A 17,766-nucleotide genomic window follows, 5' to 3' on the forward strand; every position below is an offset into this window, starting at 1 on the left:
AAAAGCGCATATATAATTAATGCAAATCAAGTCTTTTAGATATAGCATGTCACACTACAGCACAATGTTGTCACATTCTAACTGCTCATGTACAGATATTCCTTTTTATATTTCTTTGATATGGTTGTGTAGTGCTTTCACGTTCTAATTTTAAAACTTGAAAGCAAAGTTGGCACACCACAGCTCCAAAAGCAGAAACATAGGCCTATTTGTGACCCTGGACCACAAAACCAGTCACAAGTAGCATGGGTGTATTTGTAGCAATAGCCAACAATACATTGTAGGAGTCAAAATTATCGATTTTCTCAATATTTAGATTTTGTTTGCACAATCAGATTCAAGATTTTCAATAGCTGTAGCTCAGCCAAATATTGTCCTATCCTAACAAACCATACATCAATGGAAAGCTTATTTATTCAGTATAAATCTCAATTGCAAAAAATTGACCCTTATGACTTTGGTTTTGCGGTCCAGGGTCACATTCATTTATGTTCTCTCCACAGGTGATGTTTCAAGCCTAAAAGCTCATCATCAGACAGTCTGATGAAGACCCTTGAGTGCTCGAAACATCACCTGTGGAGAGAACATAATTATTTTTCTACCTTTGGAGCTGTGGTGTGCCAACTTTGCTTTTCCTGTTTGAAATTGTTTTTGTGGTTGAGCAGTGAGCACCCACATTGGGCTTTTGGCCTGCTGGATGTGCGCACTTTGATTGCAATCTTTCTAGATTTGAAACTTGCCTGATTAAGATGATAAAACAATGGGAAAAATCTCCAAGGTTACAGAGCATTTTCTGAATAGGAAAACCCAGGTGGAAGGAGACACATCACACATTAAAATCACCAAGGAAAGAATTTATTACAATCAGACAATTGCATATTTATCATGTCTACAGCAACAGATTGATAGCTTGAGGTCTGTGTGCTAACGTGCTGATTTTGCACTTAGGGGAAAAGTGTGTGTGGATCTATTTCACAGCTTTGTTGCTGAGGTTGAGTTTCCTGTGCACACCAGAATTGCTTGTTGTGTGTTTGTGTGGCAGGGTGGGAATGGGAGGCAGGACAGTTTCGAGCGGAGGGAGAACATGGCCGTCTTTGCGTGAAAGAGCACGGATCTCATCATTGAGAACCTCGATGTCCTGTGCTTGAGCCGCTACCAGCTGCTGCAGCCTCTGCAGTTCCTGTTTCTCAACCAGACGGCCTCGGAACTGACCCACCTTAAACAAACACACACACACGTTTTGAATGTCTGAGGAGTGTCCTGCATATACTGTACATTCACAGCTGCAGGTGCAGGTGCTGCTACTGCTTCATTTGTGAATAAACTGCAGTAAATATTGCAGCAGTTCAAGATGGTTTTAAACTGGAATTGAGTAAACTAAATCATGTCAGAAGTTTGACTTTCTTAACAACAAATATGTGAAGAATTCAATAAAGAAAGTGATAAAATGTGAATAATGAATGAAAATACCGTCTTCCGCTGTCTGGCATTGAGCTGTTCATCCAATGCTTTTTTCTGGCTGAGCAGGCTGTTCATTTTACATAGTCTCTCTGTGTTTTGTTTCGTGATTTCTGTCAGGGCCTCTCTTGCTTCTATAAATTTTGCCTGGTAAACACACATAATCATGAAAAATTCCTCTAGATTGGCAAATTTAACATAATAATTGGTTCATTACATATACTACTGTTTAAAATTTCACATGACAATAGACTATTATTCACATATTAAGTCTGCTAAGAATGTAATACTTTTATTCAGCAAGTATTAAAATGATCAAAAGTGACAGTAAAGATATTTATAATATTACACAAGATTTCTATTTAAAATAAATGCTGTTCTTTTGAACTTTAAATTCACTGAATCCTGAAAAAAAAATCAACAGTGATAAATGTTTCTTGAGCATCAAACGAGCATATCAGAATGATGTCATATGACACTGAAGACTGGAGTAATGACTGCTGAAAATTCAGTTTGCCATTACAGAAATACATTGCATTTTAATATATATTAACCCTTAAGCTCTCCTTTAATAGGGTTTATGATTTTCATCCTTGGGGTCAGATAGACCCCAAACTTTTACAGAGCGATTGTATAAAAAAAATAATAATAATAATATTATAAATTATGTATCTTTTTTTTATTTACTTCTCAACTATACATTTATACTGTTTTCATGGATATTTGGTACTTTTTTTACCTATTTACTGTAAAATTACTTTACACCATTAGTTGGCTTATGAAAAATAATTTTTTTATGAAAAATTACTTTAATGATTGATGACCTAAATTAAATATGAATAGTTTCTGCACATTGGTCTATGTGTTAGGGATAGAATACTGCCATCTTGCAGGTTAGAGGAAAAACTTTAGCAATTATAGTTAAAAGAAAAAAGTGCAATGACCACATATATCCAGCAGAAGCCCTTAGGAACTCATTTCATTTTCAGTTCATTTTTTTTGATGTGCCAATTTCTCCTCACAACTTTATGATATACATTTTGTGAATATATATTTAAATATTCTAAAATACATAAAAAATACAACAACAAAAATCTGTATTTTGTCTGTATTTTGTCAAAGGTAATCTAAATAATGCCCCAGACACCTGTGTGAGTGTGTGTGTGTGTGTGTGTGTGTGTGTCATAGATTGTAAAAAAAGATGGACAACGCGTCTCTACTTCCTTCCACTATAGAAAAGTGAAGCCAAAGCATCTGAGTATTGCCACTGCCATCTTGAGTAAATGACGTCATTTGGAGCCAGAGTCTGCGCAGTAGAGATTTGTTTGGAGTCAGAGTCTGCGCAGTAGAGATTTGTTTGGAGCCAGAGTCTGCGCAGTAGAGATTCGTTTGGAGCCGTAGTGTCGTGAGGTGGAGCCGCGGTATAAAAACTTTAGATATTTCCAAACTCCCACAGACCCAAATCAACCATAACGACACTCCCCGTTTTTTATAGCATCAAATTACTAGCTAAAATCAAACTTATCACAAAAACGAACAATTTAACATATATCAGCGTGATTACAACTACCTTAAATGACCAAAACCATCCTTCGGAAAAATTGTATTTGAAGTGTAATTAATTTTTTTATTTTGACTCAAGTCCCATTTGTTTACATGGAGAGGGCGGGGTTTATGACCTGTACTGCAGCCACTGTTCATTTTACATAGTCTCTCTGTGTTTTGTTTCGTGATTTCTGTCAGGGCCTCTCTTGCTTCTATAAATTTTGCCTGGTAAACACACATAATCATGAAAAATTCCTCTAGATTGGCAAATTTAACATAATAATTGGTTCATTACATATACTACTGTTTAAAATTTCACATGACAATAGACTATTATTCACATATTAAGTCTGCTAAGAATGTAATACTTTTATTCAGCAAGTATTAAAATGATCAAAAGTGACAGTAAAGATATTTATAATATTACACAAGATTTCTATTTAAAATAAATGCTGTTCTTTTGAACTTTAAATTCACTGAATCCTGAAAAAAAAATCAACAGTGATAAATGTTTCTTGAGCATCAAACGAGCATATCAGAATGATGTCATATGACACTGAAGACTGGAGTAATGACTGCTGAAAATTCAGTTTGCCATTACAGAAATACATTGCATTTTAATATATATTAACCCTTAAGCTCTCCTTTAATAGGGTTTATGATTTTCATCCTTGGGGTCAGATAGACCCCAAACTTTTACAGAGCGATTGTATAAAAAAAATAATAATAATAATATTATAAATTATGTATCTTTTTTTTATTTACTTCTCAACTATACATTTATACTGTTTTCATGGATATTTGGTACTTTTTTTACCTATTTACTGTAAAATTACTTTACACCATTAGTTGGCTTATGAAAAATAATTTTTTTATGAAAAATTACTTTAATGATTGATGACCTAAATTAAATATGAATAGTTTCTGCACATTGGTCTATGTGTTAGGGATAGAATACTGCCATCTTGCAGGTTAGAGGAAAAACTTTAGCAATTATAGTTAAAAGAAAAAAGTGCAATGACCACATATATCCAGCAGAAGCCCTTAGGAACTCATTTCATTTTCAGTTCATTTTTTTTGATGTGCCAATTTCTCCTCACAACTTTATGATATACATTTTGTGAATATATATTTAAATATTCTAAAATACATAAAAAATACAACAACAAAAATCTGTATTTTGTCTGTATTTTGTCAAAGGTAATCTAAATAATGCCCCAGACACCTGTGTGAGTGTGTGTGTGTGTGTGTGTGTGTGTGTCATAGATTGTAAAAAAAGATGGACAACGCGTCTCTACTTCCTTCCACTATAGAAAAGTGAAGCCAAAGCATCTGAGTATTGCCACTGCCATCTTGAGAGTAGAGATTTGTTTGGAGTCAGAGTCTGCGCAGTAGAGATTTGTTTGGAGCCAGAGTCTGCGCAGTAGAGATTCGTTTGGAGCCGTAGTGTCGTGAGGTGGAGCCGCGGTATAAAAACTTTAGATATTTCCAAACTCCCACAGACCCAAATCAACCATAACGACACTCCCCGTTTTTTATAGCATCAAATTACTAGCTAAAATCAAACTTATCACAAAAACGAACAATTTAACATATATCAGCGTGATTACAACTACCTTAAATGACCAAAACCATCCTTCGGAAAAATTGTATTTGAAGTGTAATTAATTTTTTTATTTTGACTCAAGTCCCATTTGTTTACATGGAGAGGGCGGGGTTTATGACCTGTACTGCAGCCAGCCACCAGGGGGCGACAGGGGACAAAGCCCGCAGCTTCACTTTTCAGGACGTGTGAGGCACACCCGGTGTGTGTGTGTGTGTGTGTGTGTGTGTGTGTGAGTGAGTGAACATGCTTGTCCCATGTTGCATTTGTGCTCTAGTACCAGTCCTTCATTTATGTGTGGAAATTTTCAGATTTATGCCAGATTTGTTGATTTTATATGCCAATAATGCTCTCTGTTGCAGTCACACTTATGTGTGTGTGTGTGTGTGTGTATGAGAGAGAATGTTCGTTCCACTTTGCATTTGTGCTCTAGAACCAGGCCTTTATTTAAATGTAGAAATGTTCAGATTTATACTGGATTGATTTTATTTATTTATTTATTTTTGACAAATTAAATAAAAAAAGAATAATTTTCCCATTTATTTTCAATGTGGGGTCATTCTGACCCCAAGAACGATAAACAGTAATTTTTTTAACACCTTTAGAACAACCAAATCAAGCCCAGATTATTTGTGTGCGTTTAGATAGGTTATTTAGGAAAAGTCACAGAATCTCATGTCACTAAGATGAAGGGAACACTTTTTAAAAACTAAGGAAAATTCAAATGGTGTCAGCTGGACCCCAAGGAGGCATTAAGGGTTAAAATAGAAAACAGTTAATGATGATGATAATAATATTATCATTGGCTAATAATAAAAATATTTCACTGCATTACTGTTTTTATTGCATTTTTGATCAGAGACTTTTTTTCAAAAAGCATTAAAAAACTTTTAAATGGTAGTGTAAGGCAAAGGTAGGGTAAGTGTCATTGTACCTCCCAGTGTTTGAGCTCCTTTGTGTATTTGGCGTCTTGCTCTCTGATCTCCTGTCTCATCTCCTCTACTCTCCTGTTGCCTGACAGAGTCTGCAGAACCTCAAGGTCAACCAGCTGTCCGAACTTCTTGAGCATCAGCTGCTCGCAACGTACTTCCGACCCTGCAAAGAAATATATTTAATAATGTAACACTTTATTCACTGAAACTCAAGTTTAAGGAAATATATTTGTCTCATCCCTCAGTTTGTAAGTAAGAGTTTATAGTATGTTTTTACAGCTGCATTTTACAACTAGCAGCAAGTGTGTGATTTGAAATAGCCTCTGACCCTTTATTTTGGCCTCCATGTCTTTAAGGTCATGTCTGAGCTGTACGTGTTGTTGCTTGGCGTGTTTATAGAGCTCTCGCTGTTCAATCTTCTCCTGCTGCAGCTCTTTAATGCGCTTCTCCAGATGTTGTAGATCAGCTGTGTTCAGGACCAATGCTGAGTCAAGCTTACCCGGTAATAGACCACTATTCACATATTCAATCTGCTCAGACAGAGAGAAAGAGACAGAGAGACTTGATACTGGATGTAAATTACACGATGAACGATATAACACAAAAGATAATCAGCACGTAATTATGTTCACACACCTGATGCAGTCTGAGTGGCACCACCACATCCACTTCATTCAGCTTCTGCTGCTTTTCTCGGTTAATGAGCTCCAGATCGCCCTCTGCTGCTTTACGATTGGTCTGCACAATCTTCTCCTACAAAAACAAATGTACTGCCTAAACCTTGTGATACTCCTGTTGGTCAAATTTGTTTCTCTGAGTCGAAAGCCAAAAATTATAAAATACGATCTTTATTTCTTAAGAATCTGATTTCTGTTCCACCTGTGATTTCCTTTTGGAATAATTTGTTTGTTAACCTTAATTGGAAAAAAATTGCAAAAATTCTTTCTCACAAACAAAGTGAAAGAAATGTCTTTTAAGCTCATACACAGGTTCTACCCTGTAAAGAAGTTTATACAAAGATTTAAATCTGACATTGAGCTTACATGCTCTTTTTGTTCGAATTCTGAAGAAACTGTGGTACACTTATTTTGGTCATGTCACTACACTCAGAAGTTTTGGGATGATATTGGTGTGTTTGTCAAGTGTAAGATTTTGCCAGGCTTCTCAGTACATATGAAAAACATTATATTTGGGTATTATGACTCCGACCCCTCAAACAAAAATATCTGTTTTGTTATTAATTTAATTTTTTTCCTAAGCAAATTTCACATTCACAAATGCAAATTTTCCACCTGTAAACCTGTCTTCTCTGTCTTTCTAAAAGAAATGGAAAATTATTTGAATGTAATTTCAGTATCTACTAATAAGAAAGCTATAAGGACTGATAGGATTTGCTCTGCCTTTGATCTCTTCATGTAATCATGTTTAGATGATGGCCCTCTTATCTTTATCTTTATTTTATTCTTTTTGTGATTTGTCTCCATTTTATTTTTGTGGTTGATAATATGTGATGTATGCTTATTCTTTGTATGTTTCCGTTCTCTGCAATAAAAAAAACAAAAACAAAAAAACAAAAAAAACAAAAAACAAATGTACTGTCTCTTTAGGCTGTTCTGTTGTAAAAGAAATAATAGAAAGAAAGGAGAGAGGAGTGGAAAGAACTATTTCTCTCACTTTCTTGGTCAGTGTGTCATACTCCTTCTTTAAACCGTCAACAATTTTTATCTCCTCTTGCAGCTGCTCCTCCACATCCAGACGATGTTCTCGCAACCTCAGTGTGTTCTCAAAAAGCTCGGGATCACAGTCTGAAACACACACACAGGACATATATTATATATTTCAGGATTTATATACATGTATTTTTTTAATGTCTTTGAAAGTCTGAATTTATTTGTTTAAAAATACAGTAAAAATCATATCGTAATTTAAATAATATTACAATTTAAAAATCATTCTTGTATGCTGGTGCTCAAGAAACATTCCTTATTATTATCAATGTTTAAAACAGTTGTGCTGTTTAATATTTTTTATAAATGGTGATACTTTTTTTCAGGATTCTTTGTATTTATTTCGAAATATTTTTTTACATTGTAAATGTTTTTACTATCACTTTTGAACGGTTTAATGTGTCCCTGCTCAATAAAAGTATTAATTTAAAGAAAAATCTGATGCCAATTTTACTGACCACAAACTTTGAATGGTAGTGTGCATTAACGTAATGTATGTTATATATTACGTACAATGCACAGGTGAACAACAGGGTGCAAACAAGACACTAGCTCTCTGAGGAGCTGGTTGTTGATCTTACTTGGTGGACACACACTGTCATCCAGGGGAACTCCAGTCTCAGGGTCATCATAATCCTCATCATTATCCCCGTCTGATTCTTCATCAGAGTCTTCATCGCTGTCATCTTCCTCCTCTGTCACATCACCGCCTGATGGAAGGAGGAACAAACGAATATTACATTTGAATTAACAAAAACTTGACTAAAACTAAAACTATTACAAACATTTTGTTAACTGAAATAAAGCTGAATTAAAGCATAAATATTAGATGAAAAACTTAATTAATTACAATTAAGAAGCACTAAATTTGCTAACTGAAAATAAATAAAAACTAAAACTGAAATAAACAAAATATAAAAATATATTTTTTAAAAAGCACAAAAGCACATAAAATAACTACAAATTAAAGCAAAAGCTACAAATCTAAAATAAAAGCTAATTCAAAATAATAAAAACTATACTAGCATGTAAATAATACTAAAAAAACATTGATGGAGTCTAATTTTATGTGTATCCTACCTGTTGCTGCCATTACAATGATGTTACATTTATTAAACTGTCTTTAATTTATAAAAAATTAATTATTTTTTTTGGTGTTTATTAATAACTGCAAACATTTAAAATAATAGGAAGACAAATATCAGACAGTAATGAAAATTGCTTAATTATATTGAAAATAATGAAAAATGATTAATTAATGAAATAAAATGTTTTAATTAAAAATCCAAGAGTCCTAACTCATTTCCTTTATGCAAAATATGACTTCTTTGTATTAGTTTTGGGGTGAATTGCTCTGCCTTTGATCTCTTCATGTAATCATGTTTAGATGATGGCCCTCTTATCTTTATCTTTATTTTATTCTTTTTGTGATTTGTTTCCATTTTATTTTTGTGGTTGATATTATGTGATGTATGCTTATTCTTTGTATGTTTCAGTTCTCTGCAATAAAAAAAACAAAAACAAAAAAACAAAAAAAAACAAAAAACAAATGTACTGTCTCTTTAGGCTGTTCTGTTGTAAAAGAAATAATAGAAAGAAAGGAGAGAGGAGTGGAAAGAACTATTTCTCTCACTTTCTTGGTCAGTGTGTCATACTCCTTCTTTAAACCGTCAACAATTTTTATCTCCTCTTGCAGCTGCTCCTCCACATCCAGACGATGTTCTCGCAACCTCAGTGTGTTCTCAAAAAGCTCGGGATCACAGTCTGAAACACACACACAGGACATATATTATATATTTCAGGATTTATATACATGTATTTTTTTAATGTCTTTGAAAGTCTGAATTTATTTGTTTAAAAATACAGTAAAAATCATATCGTAATTTAAATAATATTACAATTTAAAAATCATTCTTGTATGCTGGTGCTCAAGAAACATTCCTTATTATTATCAATGTTTAAAACAGTTGTGCTGTTTAATATTTTTTATAAATGGTGATACTTTTTTTCAGGATTCTTTGTATTTATTTCGAAATATTTTTTTACATTGTAAATGTTTTTACTATCACTTTTGAACGGTTTAATGTGTCCCTGCTCAATAAAAGTATTAATTTAAAGAAAAATCTGATGCCAATTTTACTGACCACAAACTTTGAATGGTAGTGTGCATTAACTTAATGTATGTTATATATTACGTACAATGCACAGGTGAACAACAGGGTGCAAACAAGACACTAGCTCTCTGAGGAGCTGGTTGTTGATCTTACTTGGTGGACACACACTGTCATCCAGGGGAACTCCAGTCTCAGGGTCATCATAATCCTCATCATTATCCCCGTCTGATTCTTCATCAGAGTCTTCATCGCTGTCATCTTCCTCCTCTGTCACATCACCGCCTGATGGAAGGAGGAACAAACGAATATTACATTTGAATTAACAAAAACTTGACTAAAACTAAAACTATTACAAACATTTTGTTAACTGAAATAAAGCTGAATTAAAGCATAAATATTAGATGAAAAACTTAATTAATTACAATTAAGAAGCACTAAATTTGCTAACTGAAAATAAATAAAAACTAAAACTGAAATAAACAAAATATAAAAATATATTTTTTAAAAAGCACAAAAGCACATAAAATAACTACAAATTAAAGCAAAAGCTACAAATCTAAAATAAAAGCTAATTCAAAATAATAAAAACTATACTAGCATGTAAATAATACTAAAAAAACATTGATGGAGTCTAATTTTATGTGTATCCTACCTGTTGCTGCCATTACAATGATGTTACATTTATTAAACTGTCTTTAATTTATAAAAAATTAATTATTTTTTTTGGTGTTTATTAATAACTGCAAACATTTAAAATAATAGGAAGACAAATATCAGACAGTAATGAAAATTGCTTAATTATATTGAAAATAATGAAAAATGATTAATTAATGAAATAAAATGTTTTAATTAAAAATCCAAGAGTCCTAACTCATTTCCTTTATGCAAAATATGACTTCTTTGTATTAGTTTTGGGGTGAAATGTGACTTTTAGACAGGTTTTGTGAGATTCACCCAGTGAAATACACAGAACACTTGCAGCTCACCGTCACGCCCCTGCGTTTCTTTCTTCTTTGTACGCCTGATCTTTTTCTTAAACACTCTGGTGAGGAATTCCTCAAACTTGTTGTTCTCCCCCAGTGAGGCCTGAAAAGTGGCAGCGATTGTTTTCTCCTTTCCTTGAAGTCTCAGGATGTCTCTCTTCTTCAGCTCCATCTGCTTCTTATTTTCGTGCATCTTGGCCTGACAAACAAAATGCTGAATATGAAACTATTCTGTACTGGACACACTAAAAAACACGTGCAAATGAAAACACTCCCACCCTGATTTCTTCCTCTTCCTGTATATAGGTGGTCAGTCGCTCCTGTAGTATGTCCTCCCTCTTCTCAAACTCCTTCAGAAGCAGCAGCTCCTCAAAAAGCGTCACATGTCTCAGATCAGCCAGTTTCATATACACATCCAACTCCTGCTTCTCGTGACGCAACACACACAACTCAGCGTCAAAACGCCACACTGCCTCCTCCATCTGCAGAAAGATTGAAAGAAGGATGGTTTGAAGGATTGTGATAAACATAATCCCCCTTGATATTCCTAACACACCAAACTCACCTGTTTAAGAAGTTGGTCTTGCTGGCACAGGTTTCTGATCTCCTCAATATCTCTCATCTCTTTTTCTAGCTCTGTGATCTCCTCTTCCTGCTTATGAGAGTGTGTTTCCTCACCATCGTTCTCTATGTGTGTGTCCTGAGCCTCAGTGTGTGTGCCTTGCGCCTCTTGTTCAAGCAGCTCCAGGATGTTCTGCTCATCCTGTTGTTCTTCCAGGCCAGTGGAAGCCATCTTGTCCCTAAGAGTGGCGTAACGCTCCAAGGTGGCCCGGGTGTATCTGTGTTTCCTCTCTGGCATCTCTTCTGGCATTAAGACAGGTACAGCCGGCTGTGGACGACGCTTCTCAGGTGGCAGGTGCTGCTGGATCTCCTGTAACTGCTCCACCTGGGCTTGGAGCTGAGACACAATTTGCACCTTACTGTCCCGAAGAGCCATCACACGGGAGTTCATCTCAGACTTCTTCTCAAAGATCTGTAACGTATAGAAAAGTACATAGACCACCACATGCAAATATCTGTGAAAACAAATCATTTAGTAGATCATAAGAGCTCGGCTTATTTTAGTTAAAAAGCCACAAAAAGAGGTATAAAGAGGTTGTCATAACAATGGACAATTATTGTTATGAGATCCACTTTTTTTCTTTTTTTTGTCAAGAAACAAATCAGAATGATGGTTTTTTTTTTTTCATTTTGATAATTTTTTAAAAATTTGACTCTCACTAAAAAAAATTTTTACTGATGAAAACAACAATTTTGTTGACAAAAGTATGCAAAAAAGGAGAAAATGTACTCTACCATTCAAAAGTTTAAAATTAGTCAGATTTTTAAAAAAGAAATTGATACTTTGTATTCAACAAGGATGCATTAAATTTGCAATCATACAAAATATTTATTTTTCACAATTAATGCTTTTCATTTTAATTTTTTATTTATCAAAGTATCCTAAAAAATGTGTCATGGTTTCCACAAAAATATTAAGCAGCACAGCTGTTTTCAACTTTAATAATAAAGTTAGTAATAAACTTTTATAATAAATGTTTCTTGAGTAGCAAATCCGTATATTTAGAATGATTTCTGAAGGATCATGTGACACTGAAGACCACAGTAATGGCTGCTGAAAATTCATCAGGAATAAATTACATTCATATATTAAAATAGAAACTGTTGATTGTAAATTGTAATAATATTTCAAAATATTACTGTTTTACCTGTATTTTTATTTAAATAAATCTTTCAAAAAATATAAAAATCTTACCGACTTCTAAACTTTTGAATGGTAGTGTAGACCAGCTCAAACTTTTATTTTGAAAAATGTATAAAGATTTATTAAAATAAACATTTATTAAAATAAATATTAAAAATGTCAAAATTATCAAAGTTTATCAACACACATGGCAACATCATATTGTAATATTGTTCACTGCATTTACAATATTACTTCTATGTTATGGAAAGCTTATGTTTCAGTTCAAGAAAGTTTCATTTTTGGTGATACATTTGTATCGTTCACCTTTTTTTCCAGTTCCACTAACTGCACTCTCTTTTTCTCCACGTTCATCCGCAGGTGTTCAGGAACAGTAAAGTCTTTCGCTGACTTCAGCTTAAAGTCGCCCATTTTCTCCTTAGCCAATCGGATCGCTTCCACATCCTTAGGGTCCTCATAGTCCTCACTAGGCTTAGAGGCATAGCTGAGGAAGCATTAACAATGTTACACACACACTCATAAACACAGACAGAAAGATACACACACACTGGTACTTACAGTTCTGCCCACTCTTTTTTCCTCTTCTCTATCATGGCTCGGGCTTTCTCTGCCTTCTCGGCAGCTTTACGGAGTTTCTCCGCCTCTCTGCTGGCCAGTTTACGAGACCCTGACTGCATGCTTCCCGACTGCATCACCGGATCTGTTACCAGCTCATCCTGCACTGCTTAGAGAGAAGGAGAACGATGACTACTGCACACACACAAGTCTAAATGTTAATTTAACACACTAATCCTGTCTCACGTGAAATGTTGCTGGCTTCTTTGCCAGGTTGTGCTTTGCTCTGCCAGTGATCCTGTTCCATGAGTCCACTCTGAGATGCCGCTGTGCCATGCTGGTGCAGGTGCATTTGTATGGCAGACAGAGCCAGCAGCCTGTAGTTAGAGACCTTATGTCCACTCTTATACGCATGGACCGTGATCGTGTCCTCCACCACTGACTCCCAGAACCTACAGAGACAACAGCAAAATGAAAGAATAAACAAAAGCAGGGATGCTCAATTGTTTCTTCCTACAATTCAATGACAATAAATGAAATTTACAAATTGAGATTTACAAAAACAGGCTTCGATTAGTATTTGGTTTTTATAGCCCTATATTACAATTGCTTCATTTGTATCTACTTTTATTTTTCCTTAGAAGGTTTATGAGAAACATCTTTAAGTACTGTATATAGTTTACTCAGAAACTCATTCTCATATCATTTCAAACCCATATGACTTTTTTCATATTTTTTTTTACTTTAACTACTTTAAGTAAGTACGACGTTGTTTTGGACCCCACTGACTTTTATTATATGGACAAAAAGGATGAAACATTCCTAAAAATATCTTCTTTTTTGTTCCACAGAAGAAAGTAAGTCAAACAAGTTTGGTACAACATTAAAGCGAGTAAATAAAGACAGAATTTATATTTTTTAACATATCTACACTACCAGTCATAAGTTTTCGAACAGTAAGATTTTTAATGGTTTTTAAAGAAGTCTCTTCTGCTCACCAAGCCTGCATTTATTTGATCCAAAGTACAACAAAAACAGTAAAATTTTAAAATATTTTTACAATTTAAAATAACTGTTTTCAATTTGAATGTTTTAAAATGTAATTTATTCCTGTGATTTTTAGCACCATTACTCCAGTCACATGATCCTTCAGAAATCATTCTAATATTCTGATTTGCTGCTCAAAAAAAATTTATTATTATTATTATTATGTTAAAAATAGCTGAGTTGAATTTTTTTCAGGTTTCTTTGATAAATAGAAAGCATTTTTAATGCTTTTCATGTTTAAAAAACAGCATTTATCTAAAAATATAAATATTTTGTAACATTATAAATGTCTTTATCATCAATTTAAAACATCCTTGCTAAATAAAAGTATTAATTTCTATAATCCCCCCCAAATAAATATACTGACTCCAAGCTTTTGAATGGTATAGTGTTTAATGCTACAAAAGCTTTTTATTTCAGAAAAATGCAGATCTTTGTATCTTTCTATTCATCAAAGTGTCATGAAAAAAATGTACTCAACTGTTTTAAATATTGATGATAATAATAATAATAATAAATGTTTCTTGAACAGCAAGTTAGCATATTAATTATTTCTGAAGGATCATGTGACACTGGAGACTGGAGTAATGATGCTGAAAATTTTACTTTGATCACAGAAATAAATTAAATTTTTAAATATATTATTTTGCTGTATTTTGGATCAAATAAATGCAGGCTTGGTGAGCAGAAGAGAATTCTTTAAAAAAACATTAAAAATCTTACTGTTCAAAAACTTTTGACTGGTAGTGTATGAAATTTCAAGAGAAACACAAAGGCAAAAAACAGTCATGGTATCGAGAAGAAAAAAATGTGTAACAGAAAAAGAATAGAGAAAAGTAGCTCTGGATGGAGGTATAGTACATGGTCTGTAGTTTGTTAAGGCCGATGCGGTATCTCTCCTCCTCCCAGGCCAGTTCTTTCCTGACCTCCATCATTCTCTCTTCTGTCTGTCTTTCAGTCTCCACACGGAAGCTCGGGTCCAGTTCAAACTCCTACAAGCACCCATAAAATATTATGTTAGATCATTGTGTCTGTGTAATCATTACACTGAAATAGGTGAGTGAGCGAGGAGGTGTGAGATCTATGCACCGAGCGATGGAGGCGGATGTGTTCAGGAAGGCTCTGGCTCTGCTCCAGTAAAGCTTGAAATCGACTCTGCAGTTCTCCCAGCCTCTTACGCCGCTCCTGTTTCCTCTGTTCTGCTTCCTTATGCATGCGGTCCAGCTCCAGCTTCTGTTTAGCTGTTTCTATGCTGCACACACACACTTATGATAAATAAACAAGCTCTGGCTATGCATGATAATAAAAATGCTAATTCGATTACGTAATCATTAATTACTGGTGTTTTTGAAGCTTCATGATGTGATGGATAAAAAAATATAGCTTTTCTTGTTTTTGTAATTAACTGAAATGAAATACCGTTTTTGTCTTGCTTTCTCATGATCATAGCTTAAAATTACTTTTACGAGATCACAATTTATTCATATTTAGAAAATAGAAGTTTCCTATTTGTAAATTCTTAATTAGTTAAATATAGGTCGAAATACATATAATGCCATAAATATTTAATAATAAATAATGAAAAACAAGGAAGCATTACTTTTTATCTGGATTTATTTTAATTAAAATCAAGAACAGCGAGAGTTTGATTTTTGAAATCTGATTTTTATATTTATTCTTTTGATCTACTTTTCTATATTCATAATATTATATTCTGTGATATTTGTTTAATCCCATATTTAATTGGTTAAGCATTTAATGTTAAAAATCTTGTAAATGGGACTCTTTTCTTAAGATAAATATGTTCTTGAGAAAGTTTCATTGTTGTGATCATGAGATAACAAGACATAATTTATTTTAGTATATGAAGAGTTCATTTGCAAAAACAGATAACTGTTTTTTATTTTATTTTCAAAAACCATGTTTTTTATTATGTTATCATGTTTTTATTGTGTTTTATTGTGTTAGTTAGCTAGTATTTATTAGTTATTTTTTACCTAATCAAAATAACCCAACTGCAGTTTGATTGAGATTAATTGGAATGCACAATGAAAAAACATGATTTTTGAAAATTGTTAAAAACGGAGTTATCTGTTTTTGCAAATGAACTCTTCATAAACAAACAAACAAACAAACAACTTAAATAAATATGACACTATTTAGGGCTAAACTTGTGGCCCACACAATCAAACAAAAAAAAAATTACCACACTGTTATCTATAATGTATAATTATCTATAATATAATGATTAAGATGCATAATCAGAAGTAAATAGGTCTATCAAAATATTAATATTTAAAATGTTCTATGTTTTGTATGGAATATTTTAAAGATTTTATTTAATTTTTTTAATTGACAGCCCTTATGCAGTACCTCTGTAGCCCTCTGGGGGGCCGTGACACAGATAGAAAGGCCTTAACCCTTATTACTTGCTTTATTCAAATGCACATAGTCACCTGTAAGCAGAAGGATCCTCTATGTCCTGTGCTGCTTTCTCCGTCTCCAGCCCAACCTGTTTTCATGACAGAGTAAAATGGTAGAGTTGAAACACACAAGTAGACAACTGCCCACCGGAAATGAACACATGTACTAACCCGTGGAGAGGGCACTTTGGCATGTTTGAGCATGGCTTTCTGGAGCTCCTCCTCTGGCAAACAGCTGAAAGAGAAGATGTTGCCATCCTCTCCTGCGCTCAGGACAAATGTGTCATCAAAGCTGAAGCAGATGTGGCACACATGGCCGTAGTGGTTGTCATGGACGTTGAGGGCCCAGTACACCTGCATAGAGCTGAGCTGATGGTCCGAGGCCTGTACAGGGTACACCCGAATACTGCCATCCTTCATGCCACATAACAACAACTGCCTGCTCGAACTGAGACAAGAAGAGTAGGAAATTAGGTATTAGGTAATTATCGACTACAATATTGACTCCAAACTGAAAAGGAATCAAATCAGGAAAATAATTATGATTACTCAGTCCTAGGCTATTAGTGTAGAGACAGAAGAACCTCACTTGAAAGTGATGGTGAGAATGGGGTTATGGTCTGCATCATGCACAGGTATGAAGGAAAAGGGCTCATCTTTCCTCTCTAATGGATCGCTCTGCTGTTCAGAGAACTTACAGTGGTACAAATACCCTGAGTCATAGCCACCCTGAAAGAGAAAGAGGGAGGCATTTCAGTGACACATGTTCTGCACGACCGTAAGTTACACTACCATTCAAAAGTTTGAGATAACCAAGATTTTTTTATGTTTTTAAACATTATTTGATCAAAAATACAGTAAAAACAGTAGTATTGTGAAATATTATTACAATTTAAAATATCTGTTTTCTATTTTAATTAGGGCTGTCAGAATAACGCGTTAACTTAATTAATTAGTTATGAAAAAATAACGTGATTCAAATATTTTAACGCAGCTAACGCACTGGCCCCGCCCCCAAACCTGTACGTCATCTTGCATTTCATACAGTTGACTGTTGAAAAATATGATGCAGGGCAACAACTCCATAAATGCAGTTATGTCCAAAAATTCAAGATATTGGGGCAAAAAAAAAGTTTTTGTCTCATTTATATCACATGATAAGCGATATCACACGAGTGCTGTTTTTGTCACGAAGAACACACGTGCAAATGTGATTTTATACAACAGTTCAGTAAATAAGTTAATATTGTGCTATATTTTAAACACGATATTGTGTGTTTTTATTCAATTTTGACAACGAAAATATTACTTAAAAAGCCACAGCAGGGGCCTGATGTATAAACGTTGCGTCCGCACAAAATGGGCATGGAAATGTGCATACGCAATTTTCCACGCACATATCGGGATTTATAAAAAATAAACTAGGCGTAAATATGTGCGCACCATACGGACACTCTAGACCAGGGGTGTCCAAACTCGATCCTGGAGGGCCAGTGTCCTGAAGAGTTTAGCTCCAACCCCAATTAAACACACCTGAACCAGCTAATCAAGCTCTTACTAGGAATAGGTTGTTTGCACATGACGTCACTGATGACGCGCGAAATGCAGCTGGAG

The 17,766-nt window shown here is 34.2% G+C and overlaps 1 protein-coding gene across 1 annotated transcript in view; it reads right to left on the minus strand.

Annotated features, from left to right (window-relative positions):
• Window positions 1-1,537: 1,537 nt before the first annotated feature.
• cfap44 (cilia and flagella associated protein 44) overlaps window positions 1,538-17,766 on the minus strand; it is a 29,850-nt gene continuing 13,621 nt past the window's right edge. Inside the window, exons 16-33 of the mRNA XM_016509727.1 lie at window positions 16,742-16,881; window positions 16,324-16,600; window positions 16,186-16,241; window positions 14,819-14,981; window positions 14,591-14,721; window positions 12,929-13,134; window positions 12,686-12,848; window positions 12,434-12,611; window positions 10,928-11,395; window positions 10,641-10,844; window positions 10,366-10,561; window positions 9,533-9,661; window positions 8,899-9,029; window positions 6,175-6,291; window positions 5,867-6,068; window positions 5,541-5,701; window positions 3,138-3,228; window positions 1,538-1,605 (exon numbers count right to left, since the gene is read on the minus strand). Coding sequence (XP_016365213.1) covers window positions 1,538-1,605; window positions 3,138-3,228; window positions 5,541-5,701; window positions 5,867-6,068; window positions 6,175-6,291; window positions 8,899-9,029; window positions 9,533-9,661; window positions 10,366-10,561; window positions 10,641-10,844; window positions 10,928-11,395; window positions 12,434-12,611; window positions 12,686-12,848; window positions 12,929-13,134; window positions 14,591-14,721; window positions 14,819-14,981; window positions 16,186-16,241; window positions 16,324-16,600; window positions 16,742-16,881 — 3,081 coding nt within the window. The remainder of the gene's footprint in view (window positions 1,606-3,137; window positions 3,229-5,540; window positions 5,702-5,866; window positions 6,069-6,174; window positions 6,292-8,898; window positions 9,030-9,532; window positions 9,662-10,365; window positions 10,562-10,640; window positions 10,845-10,927; window positions 11,396-12,433; window positions 12,612-12,685; window positions 12,849-12,928; window positions 13,135-14,590; window positions 14,722-14,818; window positions 14,982-16,185; window positions 16,242-16,323; window positions 16,601-16,741; window positions 16,882-17,766) is intronic.

The sequence above is a fragment of the Sinocyclocheilus rhinocerous genome, unplaced genomic scaffold (genome assembly GCF_001515625.1).
Source record: "Sinocyclocheilus rhinocerous isolate Xijiao unplaced genomic scaffold, SAMN03320098_v1.1 scaffold53, whole genome shotgun sequence".
Lineage (NCBI taxonomy): Eukaryota > Metazoa > Chordata > Actinopteri > Cypriniformes > Cyprinidae > Sinocyclocheilus > Sinocyclocheilus rhinocerous.